At 41.8% G+C, this 16,546-nt stretch overlaps 1 protein-coding gene across 1 annotated transcript in view; it reads left to right on the top strand.

The window, feature by feature from the left end:
• LOC133966791 (general transcription factor IIF subunit 2-like) overlaps positions 1-15,729 on the top strand; it is a 34,171-nt gene extending 18,442 nt beyond the window's left edge. Inside the window, exons 5-8 of the mRNA XM_062401809.1 lie at positions 8,816-8,897; positions 10,821-10,920; positions 13,591-13,734; positions 15,219-15,729. Coding sequence (XP_062257793.1) covers positions 8,816-8,897; positions 10,821-10,920; positions 13,591-13,734; positions 15,219-15,350 — 458 coding nt within the window. The 3' untranslated portion in view covers positions 15,351-15,729. The remainder of the gene's footprint in view (positions 1-8,815; positions 8,898-10,820; positions 10,921-13,590; positions 13,735-15,218) is intronic.
• The last annotated feature ends 817 nt before the right edge of the window (positions 15,730-16,546 follow it).

The following is a 16,546-nucleotide window of genomic DNA, read 5'->3' as shown; positions in this document are numbered from 1 at the left end:
AACTGCTTCTTTTAAATTTTATTAAAGCAGGTTTGGCAGATTGGAAATCCATCTTTAAAAAGCTTTAGGAAAAAACTCCAGAGAAATACCACCCTGCTGCCCAATGATGAATGGAAGCTTTTTAATGTTACCCAACTACAGGCTGCTTTAATTATAAACCTCAAGCCCACATATCACACTTATCATAATTAATAATAAAGGTCGTATCTCACAGAGCAAACAGACGATTGTTCAGCTTTGGCAATTCTTCCATCTGCCATCCTGACATTTTTTTAAACCGACAGTCTCTTAGTCATCCCTGCCTGTGATCCTCTCCAGCATTATATTAAAAATCGCCTTTTCATCTCTCACCCGATCCAAGGTCTTGAGAAACCTGGAAACAACATGAGAAAAATCTGGCCCTATCTGTCGCAGCTCTTCGGGCAGGGCATTGTTCATTCTCTCACTTCCTCCCCTCACTCACAGTAAAAGCTTTACACGTGGCCCAGAATGCAGCCGGGCGTCAGGCCTCAAATCACTGTGTCACGCTGCTGCTCCTTGACCTCCACTGACTGCCTACTGCAGCCAGAATTAAATTCAAGTGACTAATACTCGCCCACAGTGTGACTCCAGGGTCTGTCCCCACCTACTAGAACAGTTTAACCCTCCCTCTCGGCCATCGCGTCTGGCATTACATCCCTGCACAGAAGGCAATCACAGCCCAGACTCCTCATGTTTGCCAGTTCTCCAAATTACCAAATGCTATCGAAGCAGGGACGACCCTCTCTGTCTTCATAACTCTCTTACGAAAGTACCTCTATCACCCAAAGTAGCACTTACTGTTAAGTGCAATTCCTTACCTGATCTGCTAAATTTTGTCTCAAGCCCCTTTTTCCACTGTTGAAAAAACCCACTATCATCTGGCCTTTGTCTGCATTGGGAATGGATCCAATCTGCATTCACTCCTGGGTCAAATGATTCTGCTGTAGACAAACTGTTTTATTTGGCTCCGGCTCTGATCGACAGTGATGGAAACACGACACCCGCACTCATTGTGCAGTGGAAGGAGGCGAATGTGGAAGCAGATGATGAGTAGGAGAAGAATGGAGGGAAGGGGAACTGAGTGTAATTATGGCTTTTTGTGGAGCAATGGCTGCTACTTCAGCACTGTGTGTGTGTGTGTGTGTGTGTGTGTGTGTGTGTGTGTGTGTGTGTGTGTGTGTGTGTGTGTGTGTGTGTGTGTGTGTGTGTGTGTGTGTGTGTGTGTGTGTGTGTGTGTGTGTGTGTGTGTGTGTGTGTGTGTGTGTGTGTGTGTGTGTGTGTGTGATATCATGACGTGAATGGCTTCAATGAAAAAGATTTCATCCTAAATTTCAGGATCTTCACCTACATCTGTCAACCCCCGCCTCATTTGCCTGAGCAAATCTTTAATCTTTATTTTAAGTAAACATTTCTTACCTTTTTTATATAACCAGTTTTGTCCCAGATCATAAAACAAACACATGCCTCCAACAAACATTTTCAAAATAAAATTTTCAGCGGTACCACACGTTATGAAAGTCATCTCTAACAATAGAGATGAATCAACGACTGCTTATCCCTTAAGACAAACTGCGAGCAACAGGTTATCAACCAGTTCCAGCCTCAGAGCTGTTGCTGAAAGTGGAAGATCGTTGCATAAGGAATGATTGAAGATTTAATTTATGTGGAACACTCAGTATAAACACAGCTACTGCGGTGATGATCTGTGGTTGTGTGTGTGTGTGTGCGTGGGTGTGTGTGCGTTACTGAAATCCTGCCTTTCTGTCTGTCTGTGTGTATTTATCTGGGAGAAGATCCCAGAGTGACAGCTCTCCCTCTCTCTTTGCCACCGTGGCGATTTTGTAATCATAAGCGATTAGCGGTATCATCATCAACAACACTCAATTGGAATTGCAAACGAGGCCAAGATGCAGCAGAGAGGATTGTGGGAGGGTTGACCTGCTTTCTGCCTCCTGTTCATTAAAGCTGGCTCATTGAGGACGGGCGCTATCTTCAAAGTCAGAGATAATCTGTTGCCTTAGTTTTCCTCACAACCACGGAGGTTTGAGTAAAATTTCCCAAAAATGCCAAAAGCGAGGACTGTGCTTTCCCCTCTTAGAGGAGGTGAATAATTCATGGAGCTGCTCTAAGAGGTCGTGGTGTTACATAGAGCCACTGACTGCTGTGAAGCTAGCGTGGCAACCAGTTAAAATAGGGTCTTGTATGAGCTCAGAGCTGTCAATCTTCTGCTTAATTGTGTGTATGTGACACATACAGTATCACAGACCAAAAAAACACCTAAATATATAATATTACAAAAATTAAAATAGATGATTATACATTTTACAAAGTCAGGCCATCGTGAATTATTTAGAAATTTATTCTCGATTATTTTTCTGTGTGAATTACTCTGTTTTGTTCATTTTCTAAGATAATCTTATGTCTCGCACAGATAAAATGTAGGGTAAATATCGAGGTGACATAATATTGTGATAGTAGTAATAAATGATCATCAATAAAGTCATGATAAAAAAATCTCACATATACTACTGATCAATAAGATTACATTCTGCAGGCTACTAGAAAAAACTGTGCCAGGAAACTCAGAGGCTCTGTTGTTATGAATGTTATATTACAAATGTAAATGAATTAAAATATTCCAGGGACGAAGAACTCTTTTTCAATTAAGAGTCATATTCATTTTGCAATGTCCTTCGAGGGCCATAATGAATAGGGCGGTGTTTAAGTCGGTTGTTTCATTGCACTGACACTGGATCAGTTTACTTTGCCTGGTTCTAGACGCTCCACCGTGGCAACAAGGAAATCCTCTATCTACTTTTTTCCTGACGTGATGCTTGTCAGTGATAATGACGTTCGGTTCACACTCACTGTGAAATAATAGACGTGCAGGAGGGACCACTGTTTTCAGTATTTTCTTTCTTTGCCTATCCAAAACCCATGATGCACCATTTCTTGATAAAGTTGCAAATTTAACCAATGATTTTGTCCGGGTGAGAAACTCACTTAGAGCAGTCCAGGCCGTTATTAATCAAACTGCTCACCTGTTCTCACCGTGTTAGCATCTTTTCGAAACCTGTTGGTTGCATATGGATGATGCTCATTCCAAATAAAAGTGAGGGAGCCGAGTACAGTTACAGACGTCGGAAAATCGCTTCAGAGTTAATGAATGGAATCATTAAAGTTCCTTAATGAAGCAGCCTCTGGGCTTGGTAGACATGAGCTCTAATAGGAAATTATATTTGGAGATTCAATCAGCGACTTCCCTCTCCTATTGTCTCCTTGTTGTCGTCATGTATAGAAAAAAGGCTCTGTCACTTAACTACTGTATGTGTGTGTTTGTGTGCAGGAGAAAGAAGCGGAAAAGTCTTAAGAATCGATCTCACTCTTTTTGTTTACTCTGTAAGACATTTAGTGTGCATACATTTGTATTTTTTTCAAACTGGCTTCCAAATGTGATAGTCATTCCTACAGATGGATGCAGACACTCTGTGTTGACGTATCAATACACCTGTCTGCTCCCGCAGCCATTAGAGCCGTCATTGAGGATAGATGTGGCTTCTCACAGCTTCACCTGTTCCGTGGCATCGTCGAGGCTGCAGCAGCTGTCAGTATATGGCAGGCGCCGGCTATTTAAAGCAGCTGTATCTTTAACTCATCACATGTACCTTTAAACCATCATTAGCAGCGGCATCAGAAAAGTAATGATGCAGTTCACATTGCTCGTGTCACAAAAGTCTTGCGACAAGCTTCACTTAAAAGTATAAAATGAAAATGAAACGAAAACCACACCAAAAGGAATTAATCCAAGTTGTTGTGTTTGTAAATGCATCTTTATTTTCACAGATATTTTTCTGTTTAAACGAGCAGGTTGACAATGCCGGGATTTTTCTATAACATACTGTCGTCACACCTGTCTGGGGTAATTTCAGTATCTTGCCCGAGGACACTGCAGCATGCAGTCTGGGGAAGCCGCCTTTCTATTTTTTAAAGAGAAGAAACGTCAAACACGGCCTCTCCTGAAATCCACTATCCATTTTGGTTTTACAGTTCATGTTTAGTCCACACGGACACATAAAAAATGTGTGGGAACACAGATGTTTACACAGAGCCTGGTGCACACCCTCAGATGACGTGCGTGTGCTGCAGAGCCTGAGACACTGGCTCGATTCATTCACACAAGATCTTTGTCCACTGTTGTACAACCGTTATATATAGAAGTGAGCTCATCTAGCTCAGTCTTTGAATAATACGATATGTTCACTTTTATTTATAGGATTCTTACCAAAAGCCAAATCTAACTAAAGTAGAGCTTGAGCAGAAACCATTAAACTTGATTTTGATTTAATTAATGCAAATTGCCGCAAAATTCTGCAGTTTTAAATGACGGACAGCAGTCCTGTAGTATGTGTATTATACCAATTATCCTCAGTCAAGTAGTAGTATTATTGTATTCTTTTGCCTTTTTGTGTGTACATCATTTATACATGAGAACTAATTTCCCCTAAAACACGGCAGCGTAACCAGGAGGTCGTCAGGCTTCAGTCGGATCCCAGTGGAGATGAGAGGTGGGAGAGCTTTGTTTTCGAGAAGCGATGAAATCGTCCAAAGAGTCTTATTGGAGTGGGGTCTCAGAGCAGAGAGAGAGAGGGCTGCAGGGGTGGGGGTCACATGAGAAGCCTGAGGCAAACAACAGAAGCAGCAGGTGCAGTGAGTCACGAGTTTAGTAAACCTTCGGAAAAAAGACTGTTATGCTGCGGCAGTTTTACAGAATTGAGCAGCAGTGTCCACGTTGCGTGGATGAAGAGGTTAATGTATTTGTACGTGTTGCCCTAGCTGCAGTTCACATGTATGAAGCGCTCTGTGTGTGTGTTTGTGATGGGTGCACGCTGAAGCACAGATGAGGATGGAGCTGATCCAGAGACAGAAATGGAGGATGTAGGCCTGGTGGGCGGTAAAAGCGGTTTTCTTTTGTTTAACATTAGGAAGGTCAGAGCTTTGAGGAACGGGCCTCGAAGCAGATGGAGGTAAGAGATGAGCGTGAGGGGGTGGACGGGTGACCTGTCTCTCTCACCCTCTCTCTCTCTCTTTCTCCCTTTGCCGTCTTCACTAGCCCGTTTCTCAATTTGCGCTGCTCCTAAAGAATTCACTTTATATGTAATATTTCCAACTACGTATTCATGTTTTCCTGATTCAGCTTTAGCAGAGAGCAGTAAATCACGGTAGTTTTACATTTTTTCAGTGTTCTACATGCATCGGTGTGATAAGAAGTACCTTGACTGACAGAACTGGTCATTTCCCATCCGCTAACGTGGAGGAGGCGGCCTATACTGCAACCAGCCTGTAGTGGGCGATCATTTTCTCCGGAGCAGTCATGTCGTCGATCTTTACATACGATCTGTGGTTTTTTGACAAAGCAGAAGAAGTGTGTGATAAAGAAAGATGATGCGATGACTTTCCATCATCTGACAGACGAGCAGTAACCTCTCGTGCAGCCTCAGTTGAAGAATTAGGATATTGACAATCTGCTAAAGGTGTGAACCACAGCATCGATCCAACACTTAAGAGTTGCATAGTGAAGCCAACATAAAGGAGACTACTATTTATCTCAAGTGTTCCTCCCACACAGAAGCCTTGAGCTACATGTTCTCTGGTCAGTCTTCAACCCTCTCTCTCTCTCTCTCTATCTCTCTGTGTCTGTCCATGATTAGAAAATCTCATCTCTCCTACATCTGTGGGTCCTGGATTGAGGAAACGGAAAGACCTGAATGGAGGGAGGGAAGCGGTATTCATTATGGCCTTGACCCTGTTGGTTCGCAGCTGCCACACAAGGAGGCCGTTGGGGTGGAGGCTGCTCAGTACTCCCCTGCATGTGTGCGCACATGTTGCTTGTGTGTGGGTGTGCTTTTTAGACATGTTGCTGGCAAGTGCTCCGACACTCTTCAGCCAATAATGGCGTGTAATTGCATCCATTTGTGGGAGAGAGCGGAAGATGACCATTAGAGAGAGATCCGTGACACCAACTGCAACGCGTCCGCTGACTCGAGATTAAAGCCGACTTCTCTTTTTTCGTTGTTGTTGCGTGACATGTTATGTCAGGTGGCATGCGATGGTTACTATGGTGACCATGGCTGGCGCCTCTGCTTTTGTTCAGCCTTGATAATCACTGAATGCGTCAAGGCCGGAAACATTCTCCATCTTTCTTCAACAATGAAGTGATCCAGCTGACGCGCACCACCTGTGGAGCCACAGCCTGATACTGTGCCTGTTTTTCCTCTGTGGCCACATAGGGCTGCTTAAGTGTCTTAAACCCATTCAATACACAGAACACTGTCACACTGGGAGACACGTTCCTTCATATGAAGAATCATGGGAGATTATATTGTGATTTACATAAACAGATTTACCGTATACTCCTGTTTGATTCATTTTTCTGTTTTAGGGAAAAAAGCCTTTAATAAAACCTAATCTTTATATTTGTAAATAAAAGTTTAAGTAAGAAACATATACTTTTTTTATTGATGTGTACTTGTCCCATATATGAACATGGAGAAGGCAAGTTTATTAGCTATAGTGCAGCCATCCACCAGGAGAAGCTTTGGCTTAATTTTGGGGGGACTGTGATGTTGACCATCTTTTTATACAATCTATGGTGGGAACCAGTGGGCTGAGGGTTTTTTATATTTTCATTGGATTTCCCGACAATTAGAACAATGTAAAACAATCTTTACTTGGATTTAAATTAATTATTATCTTCATACTGCTTCAAATTTCCTTTGCTCGCGTAGCCACTCAAAAACAAAAAACATTTCACCAATACCAGTGAGTCTAAGAACAGTGAAACAGCACCATCTCTCCATGAACTAGGTTTTGAATTTACATAATTAATAGCACAATAATAAAAAAAAGACCTTCGGAGCAGTGCAGTACAGTGAAGTGTGTGTTTGGGATTTATTCTCCCAAACAAACAACACTCTCAGAACTGGGTCAACGCACAGCACAGTGTGTTCACTGTGGAGCTGATTTAACAAGAGAAACACAAAACAACAAACATATGTAAGCTTCTAAATAATTTCTCTACAATTTGATTATTCCATTAATCAATAAATAGTGATTTTGACTTGTTCAAACTCAAGAAATGAGGACCTAAATAATTGATGATTATAAAATCGGTCTGCTGCCGGAATAAACGGCTCCTGTGAGTCGGTGTGAATTTACAGTAGCTGTGCTTTAATTGGCCTGGAAAGCGGTTTGTTCATGTAGAAAAATACCCTTTCTTTTTTACAGTTTGTAATGTAATGTGGGAGGACTTCAATTAAATGTTAATGTGTGCCCCTCGTTATTATCTGCACAATATGTGACATCATCAGTGGAAAAACAGGCCGAGGAACAAAAGCTGCTGCGGAGCGTTTGGAGGCCGACTCACTGGTGGTCCTGCTGAGTCGCCGTCATCAGAGACTGACGTCGCTGCAGGTGACGCCGCCCAGGGCGAGATGTTTTATCCTCCAATCTTTTCTTTGTATCTGAGCCCCCGCATTTCAAGTGGGTCTGACAGACAATGGGGCAAAAAAGGACGTGAGTGAGAGGCAGTGCAGTGACGAGGGAGGGAATTGGCCTGTGACTATTGGTTCATACACACCTGGGGATCCTCTACTGTTCCATGGGCTGATGTTCAAATACAAATAATAGAAACAAAGGCAGTTTAAATGTTGAGGTTTGATGGTGCCTGGTGTGTGTGAACTCTCATCAAGCCTCTCTTTCTTTTTCTCTTTCTGCTTTCGTCTTTTTTCCCACTGCTAGGTCTGAAATGTTGCGGCTTCTCTAAACTTTTTTTCCGATGCCAAATCGTACAACAATGCACAATAGACAGAGCCGTTGCCAATATGACGCCGACGCTCACCAACTGGACCCCTGGACAGTCGATTTCAAATAAAAAGAATAAACAATGAAATGAAAGTGGCCGGCGGTAACGACTCGAGAGGACCAGCGGAGTCATCGGAGGGTTTAGCACCGAAGGTCAATGCTTCTTTTTGAAAGAACAGCTTGAAACATAAAGGCAGCTGAAAACGTGGAGCTGGAGCATATCTAGATCTAGGCTGAGATCGATTTGATTTAATGCTTTTTATGTGACCAGGATCATATTATTTAGAGACCTGAAAAATATTGCTATAAAAATACCATCCTATTTGTGAATGTGATGATTTTAAGTTTTTATGCTCTTCACATTTTAATGACATTGAGAGTTAAGGCCATCGTGAATTTCAAGTATCAGGAAAACCGATACCGCTCGACTTTTTTATGCCTCTGCACAAATGGGATAATGTTTTCGGGTTGTCAGATTTTGGTGGTCAAAAGCTAAAGGTCCTCCCAAAGCATGTGTTTTCCCGCTGTGTACGCCACGAGAAAATCCTTACAAATTTGGCACAAATTTCTCTTAGACTCACGGATTGACAGATTGGATTTATGTGGTCTTTTATAACACAAACTGTGTGTGTGTGTGTGTGTGTGTGTGTGTGTGTGTGTGGGGGGGGGGGGGGTCCTGTTCGTGTTCTTTCACAGCTACTTTGTGAGGACCAGTTTGAGTCTACATACTACGTAGTGGGGACATTTTGGGAAAGTGAGGACCTTTTGTCCTGTCATTACTTTTGTTAGGTTAAGGGTTAGGTATTTAGTTTGGTTGATTAGTGTTAGGGTAAGGGGCTAGGGAATGCATTAGGCCAATGAGTGTCCTCACTAGGAAGCCGTACAAACGTGTGTGTGTGTGATTGAACAGCTGACTCACTGTCTTTTGTTGTAGATGGAATCAGTGTGGAGGGCATGGTGGTGCACAGAGCTGAATGCAGACCAGTCGTCAATGACAACTACATGAAGCTGAAGAAGTGAGTCAACTTTTATTTATCGTTGTTTGTCTTTGTCTTTAATCTGTTAAATCTAAAATATCAGCCTGACTGAAAGGTCCCTCGAACAACAATAAAGTCTAAAGTGGATATTTTTTAGATGCTCCTGACGATAACATGCATTTTTTTTTTATTCCACCACAGTAAAGGAGCAGACAGATAAATTATTCATAAAATGTGGGGAATAAAAACAAAAATGCACAACAGGGCAGCATTTGTTCTTTTAAACTGTGCTGTTGAAGTTGAGCCTTTCACCTCCGGACGACACACTCTTCAAGTGTTGTGAATTAATTGCAGCAGGAGCAGACGAGTTGTGATGGGTTGACTGTGACTGTTTGTACACCAAACACTCGAGTCCACTCAAACTAAAACCTGCTCTTTCTCCTCTGTATGGAAAATCTGTGATTCCAGCCAGAGTTAGTGGACCTCATCGCTATAGCAACAGCATCACTGTGGCAGAGGAACCCCTACAATACAACCAGAGGCCAACACACACACACACACACACACACACACACACACACAGTTTGTTTCAGTGTGTGAGACCATCAACACCCACTAATACATTACAGGAAAGATCTTTAAAGATAGGCGATGTGAAAAGTTCTTTCCTCACAGAGATTCTTCTGTGACCGTGTTGCATCATCCGCCCTCAAACCACGGAGCGTCTTTGCAGATCAGATTCCACTGAGACGTCTGCTGTTCAGTAAAATACACACCGAGCTTCGATTGGTCCAGTTGTGTCTCATCTCAGACTCCACGAAGAGAGATCTTACATTTGCTCTCCAGTTACATTTGGATCACAGCTGTATGTGTGTGTGTGTGTGTGTGTGTGTGTGTGTGTGTGTGGCTTCTCGTGTTGGGGGAGCAAACTCTGTTTACACCATCACATTATGGAGATTTATTGTCTTTCGGGGAAAAAAATAAGTCCCCACATCGTAGGTCAGGTAAAGACATGTCAAAGATTGCATTTAGGTTAGGGTTATGTTTGATACAAACAGTCTTTATTCTTTACCAGGGTCATATTTATTCAAAAATACAACTAGATTACCTTGTAAAAATCAGGATTGGTTAATTCAATTAGGTGAGGTCAGATTAGGTTTAGGTTAATAGACCTCCTGGGGACCAAGGCCCAAACTAATTAAGCAAAACTTTATTTCGGAGGTCCTGGTTAAGTTTGGGAGACAAACTACGCTGCCCCAGGCGGTCTTCAATGAATGCAAATCAATGTGAAGTCCTTATAAGGAAGCTAGGCAAGCCTGTGTGTGTGCGAAAACCTTAAGTTTCAATAGATACCTCACCAGGGGTTTGTATTGTAGATGTAGTGAGTATATGATTCATCATAATTCATTCCCGAACATCCTTTAAGATACATAATTCAAATCATGTGTATGTGTTCACTTGAGACGTGTGTGTTTTATTAATGAATATGAACAGTTTAGATTTAGTTCATTCACATACAATATGGAGGATAAAATATGACTCATCTACATATAAACAAGAGAACAAAGCAATTGTCTCTAATGCCTCACTTCTAACTGCTTTGATAACATGATATCTACTCTTGTATCCTACCACTGATCTCAATCACTGAGTGCGGTCAAGATGAATGACAGTCGACAGAAAATAAATAGAAGCATCTCTGACAATAGAAAGATGTTAGTTCAACCTCCGGGTGCAGACGGATGCTCTGAGGCCACCGTGGCAACAGGCTCATCTGTCTGTGTGAATCATGAATCATGTAGATCACAGACATAATGGCAAGTGTGTGTGTGTGTGTGTGTGTGTGTGTGTGTGTGTGTGTGTGTGTGTGTGTGTGTGTGTGTGTGTGTGTGTGTGTGTGTGTGTGTGTGTGTGTGTGTGTGTGTGTGTGTGTGTGTGTGTGTGTGTGTGTGTGTGTGTCAGGTTGCAGCTCAAAGAGTCCACCAAGCCTCAGCGTTTATCACAGCAGCTCGAGAAAGCCATCACCACTGTCTTCAAGCCTGTGGCCAACCACGATTTCAATGTGAGTACTATTAACGGCAGTGTGTTTGTATTTAGCTCTGTGAGGACCTGACAGTGAGTGGCCGTTTGGTCTGGTCCTCACTGTTTCAAAGAACTGTTGGAGGGTTAAGACTTGTATTTAAGGGTTATTAGGAGAATTAGGTCAGTCCTTGTGAGGCCAAAACATCAGGTACACAACTGATGTGTCTCTAACATGTGCAGGTGGTTGGTAACTTATCATGAAACTAGTGCAGAAGGCCAGACACGATAACTATATTTTTTGGAGGATATATCCTGTCCATCCTGTCAAAGGTCCTTGAAGGTCTAGTAAACGATCAGTTGAAAGTTTTTCTCCATACAACATTCTCTCCCAATACCAATCCGGCTTTAGGAAACAACACAGCACAACTACAGCCTCACTCAAACTCACTAATGATATAATAGACTGGCTGGATCAAAAGAATGTGTGCACAGCTCTCTTTGTTGACCTTTCTAAGGCCTTTTACACAGTGGATCATTCCATTCTGAAGCAACGCCTGCTTGATATAGGTTTATCTGAGCAGGCTGTTGGCTGGTTTAATAATTATCTGTCTAATAGAAAACAATGTGTTTGTTTTGAAGGCAGCTCATCCACACTGCTAAATGTCTCTACTAGTGTGCCACAGGGCTCAGTTTTGGGCCCGATTCTGTTTGTTATTTATGTAAATACATTGGGCAGTAACGTCCCAAATGCCAAATTTCATTTTTATGCTGATGACGCAGTTATATACTGTTATGGCACCACTCTTGCCGAAGCCCTTGGCAACTTACAAATTGCTTTTAACCTTGTGGAAAATCAGCTCATTGAACTAAGACATGCCGCCAAAACCAAACTGTTGATATTTTCCAAAAGTGCCTTTGTCTCCACCCAGCATTTTGTCATTGCAAGGGTATGAAATTGAACTTGTGAACTGTTATAAGTATCTCGGCATTTTAATTGATCATCAACTTTCTTTTAAACCACATGTAGAAAATCTGGTAAAAACATTAAGAGTGAAACTGGGATTCTTCTTCCGTCACAAATCTTGTTTTTCTTTTTTTACCAGAAAAAAAGTTGATTGCTACCACTTTCCTCCCTGTACTTGATTACAGTGATCTCTTATATATGAATGCCCCAGCAAACTGTCTGCGTTCTCTAGACACTGTATATCATGGTGCCTTAAGGTTTGTCACTGGTTGTAAAGCCCTCACTCACCGCTGCATCTTATATGCTCGAGTTGAGTGGCCATCTCTGGCAGCAGGCCGCCTTATACATTGGGATATTTTTATTTATAAAGCGTCTGCTCCCCCAGTACTTATGTAATAACATCTTTAAATCCCAGAGCAATCACTGCTTATGTTCAAATGAGCTTTATTTATTAATTATGCCCAAAGTTCACTCTGAATTTGGTAAGCACTGTTTTAATTCGCTGCACCTGCTGCTTGGAATGCACTGCAAAAAACTCTAAAGTTGAAGGAGCTCATAAACCTTGAAACCCTGAAGACTCGTGTGAGAGAAATTGGAGCGGCTTCATACCGCACTTGTTCTTGTTTTGGTGGGAATCCGGAGCTTTAGTCCTGTTGCCTTATCTTAAGGGAACAGGGAACTTATCTTATTTTATCTGTGTTATGTGATTTCTGTGTGTCTTGTGACTGTTGACATTTTTTGTATGCTGCTGTCTTGGCCAGGCTTCCCTTGGAAAAGAGGTCATTGTATCTCAACAGGACCGACCTGGTTAAATAAAGGCAAATAATAAATAAAAATATCGTCCCAATTGCGATAAACGGTAATATTGTAATGTCAAGACCTTTTTGTGTCCCAAGGTCTCAGCGTCCAGATTTCAATCAGTGTAAACAGGAAGAGAAGCGTTGCTTGCTGTCCCAGTTCAACACAACAGTAGTTTCTATGTGTTGAAGGTTCTCACCGTACATCAGTCTTTAACTCCACCATTACTGGCAGCAGGTCTACAGGCATCATATTCTGTGTGATAGGTGACACACAACTGTTTGAATCACCTCCTGCACAGTTTTGTTTAATGAAATGTGATCCTTCTTCACCATCAGTGGCATAAAAGCTGTTTTAGCTTCTGCACGTCCCCATGTTTTTCAACTTTATCCAAAAGGGCACTTCAGTTTTTCCACATCACTTTTCCATCTCTTCTTTTTCTCCTCTACAAAACCACCATTCATAAATTAGTTGACAAAATAAAGAGCAGATTAATCAATAATGAAAACAGCCCTTACTTGCAGTCTTAATAAAGATTGCTGTGGTTCAGAGAGGGAGGAATAACAACCGTGAAAACATCATAGTGATGCCTTCATGGTTTTCTGTGGCCGGCCTTGGGGACCACTTTTTTTCAGTAGAATAAAAAGCTTGTGTAACAAAGTGGAGGTGTAGTTTGAAGGACTTGAGCCTCAACAAGGCCTCAGCGGAGACCAGTTTCCTAAACTAAAAGTCAGGATATCTCAACGTAAAACCCATCTCAACTTTTTACAGTCCCCAATAATAAAGTCCACTTCGTCAAAAAATTAAATATAAAAGCCAATTTATAAACATGATATTAACTAAATACTTATTTCATGGGAAGGAGTGAGCGTTGGAGTCAAAACTTTGCATGCAGTCACATCCACAGACATAAATATGGACTGAACCCACAAAACTGTTTATTCTCAGTTGGAGTATGAGAAGAAGAAGAAGACGGAGGGGAAGATGGTGAGAGCAGAGCGACAGGTCGTGTTGGACATGCTCTTCTCCGCCTTCGAGAGGCACCAGTATTACAACATTAAGGACCTGGTGGACATCACCAGACAACCTGTGGTGAGTGAGCAGCACACACACACAGTCACAAAACACACACACAACAATACAAAGGAACAAAAAATATAAACAATAAACCTGCCCACTTTCACTGCAGTCAAGCCAGCACTGATATGAGAGAGACTGAAATGCTTGTGTTCAAGACCTCTCTGACTACCTACATACTGAATATAAAAAAATTTTATTATGTATAGATTTGGAGAATTTTCAAAGTAAAGTCCAACATGTGTACAATCAATTCAGTTCAGTTCTGGATATTTCAAAGCTCTATGAAAACACTTTGCTCAATAGATATTCAGTACATTGACAGTTTGAGAGGTCCTGAACACAGGCACATCAGTCTCACTCTGAACTTATTGAGCAAAGTGTTTTTATAGTACTTTGAAGTATCCTGAATGATATATTCCACAGTGAAAATGTTGGACTTTACTTGAAAAATCTCTTTATTTATACAGTAAATATGTTTGATATTCAGTACATTGATAATTGGAGTGTTATCAAAGTGTTTTTACCGTTCTTTGAAATATCCAGAAATAAGCTACTTGAAGCTAAATTACTTTTATTTCGTAGATTCTCTAAATTGATAGTCAAAATGCTATTCATAAAAATGACACTTGAGACGACCTATACTTCTTAAGAATATAATCCAATCCATTTCCTTTTCAATTATGCATTTTGTATATGCTCCATGTCAACAGTTTATTTTGAAAAACCGCCTCGGATGCGTTTACCATAAATGTCAGTGTATGCTCGCAGGAGAATTTCTGTGTCAACTAATTTGACCACAGAGACGCGAGTGACGGCTGGCCCTGAGCGCAGTCCACTTTCCACCTTGCTTTGTTAAATTCGAACAACACGCCCACGGCACGGTGTTCATGCCTGCTCACACTATCTGTTGTGGCTGAATTTTGGGCCAACACACACACACACACACACAGGGATAAATCAATACGGTGCCGTGGATTCGGTTCCAGCTCTCGGAGAACAGCGATGTGTAGGTGCTGATGAGACCTCGAGGTCCTCCTCTCCCTCCCTGATTGCATCTGATTGCGTAACCACCGGCTGAGTAGGAGTCAAACGCTGCAGCACACTCCACGCCAGCACTTCTCTCCTGAAGCACTTGGCTAACACTCAAATTAACCAAACTAAAGTAACAGAAATGTCCATTGTGAAAAGTCTTGAAACGCTGAGTGCTCGAATTCATTAGGCAGAGCCGGCTGGTCCCCGTAAGCTCAACAGAGACACCTGGTGGTCGTTGGAGAGTAAAGCCCCTCACGAATGGCGCGACTGAGTTGTCTGCTCCTCTTCTAATGACAGAAGGTCCTCCACATTCATGTTCTTTATAAACCAGTACAAACAAAGGGTCGGTGCAGATGTAAATGTGAAGTTGTCGGCTGTGTGGACACAAGCAGAGACACAGGGAAATTTAAATGGATATAAAATTGTGTTTTTGACATTTTTGTAATTCACTTCTCTCCTCTCAGACGTACCTGAAAGAGATCATGAGGGAAATTGGGACGTACAACAGCAAGGGAGCTCACAAAAGCACCTGGGAGCTGAAGCCGGAGTACCGACACTACCAGTCGGCCGAGGAAGAGGAGACGGAGGCCGCCTAGTTCCAGCAGGAACCTCAGTCTGACCCCACCTGCTAACAGAGGGCGATGAGGAATTCAGGGACTTCCAAACGTTAATCCTCTTTATTGGATATGCAGCTAGAATGTGTGTTTTGAAGTTTCTTGGGAGTGGAGCAATCTGTGGCTGTCTGAAGGAATAATATTAGAACGCAGATATAAAATGTGAAGGCAAAAACAGGGACACTTTCCTTTTTCATAATGATGAATGTTTTTGTGTGTTGTATAATTCTATAGACATGTTGTGTCTGAACAGGCCGCTGGGTGGACTGTTATGTTATATTTAATTTGGATGTGGGAACATGAATGTGACTGGAAATCTGTTCCGTGCTGAACTTTTCTTTTGCTTCCTGAATAAATGTCTCTGAACCTTCACATCTGTCCTACTTTTATTTCCCTCAACAGTCACATTTCGGCAGAAGAGGGCTTTTATCACAGCAGAAGCACAAGTGGAGATAATGAAAATAATGTTTTTAGTAAAAAAAAGTGCACCTCCCGGTTTGTATGATGTAAAGATTTAGAAAAAGTAGAGTGACACACAGTAGAGCTCAGACCTTTGCAATGACTCAACTGTTCAATTCTTCACCAAATCTGTCATGTGGACATAGTTCTAAAAATAGTGAAGATATATAAAACTGTTGCTTCACAGGTGAATTATTCTCTAGGTAATCAGTGGAAAATTTCCCCCAAAAAACACCAAAAGGATAAAAATGTTCTGTGGCGATGCTGAGTCAAACAATACCGTCCTTTACAAATGCTGGTGAAGGGAAGAATCTGCAGTTTGGTAAATTCACGGATGTAAAACAGTAATTTATTGGTCAGGCAGCAGCTGCAGTTGACAGTTTTGTTTTCCCGTCTCGTGGCTTCAGTGAAAACAACAGGAACATGAGTGTGTGTGTGAGTATTACAGAAAATGAAGACATCTCCTGTTGAAACGTATTCAGCTGCAGCAGTGAATCGGAGCAAATCAAAGGCCGAAGAGCAACGCAGCTCAAAACTCTTTTCCCAGTCACGGTGCACATTTCTAGTAGTGTTACTATGGCAACCGTGGCAACAGCATTTAACTGTGTTTACAGTGACTCAGAGGAGAGAAACCTGCTGGGATTTAGTCTCTAAACACTGGTCAGCTTTATTTTATTTACTTATTTGACCCTAAAATTAACGCTGTTTAGGTAACAAAA

Source organism: Platichthys flesus, chromosome 13, assembly GCF_949316205.1.
Source record: "Platichthys flesus chromosome 13, fPlaFle2.1, whole genome shotgun sequence".
NCBI lineage: Eukaryota > Metazoa > Chordata > Actinopteri > Pleuronectiformes > Pleuronectidae > Platichthys > Platichthys flesus.
Note: the sequence above shows the minus strand (reverse complement) of the source record. Positions and strands in the feature narration are given on the sequence as shown.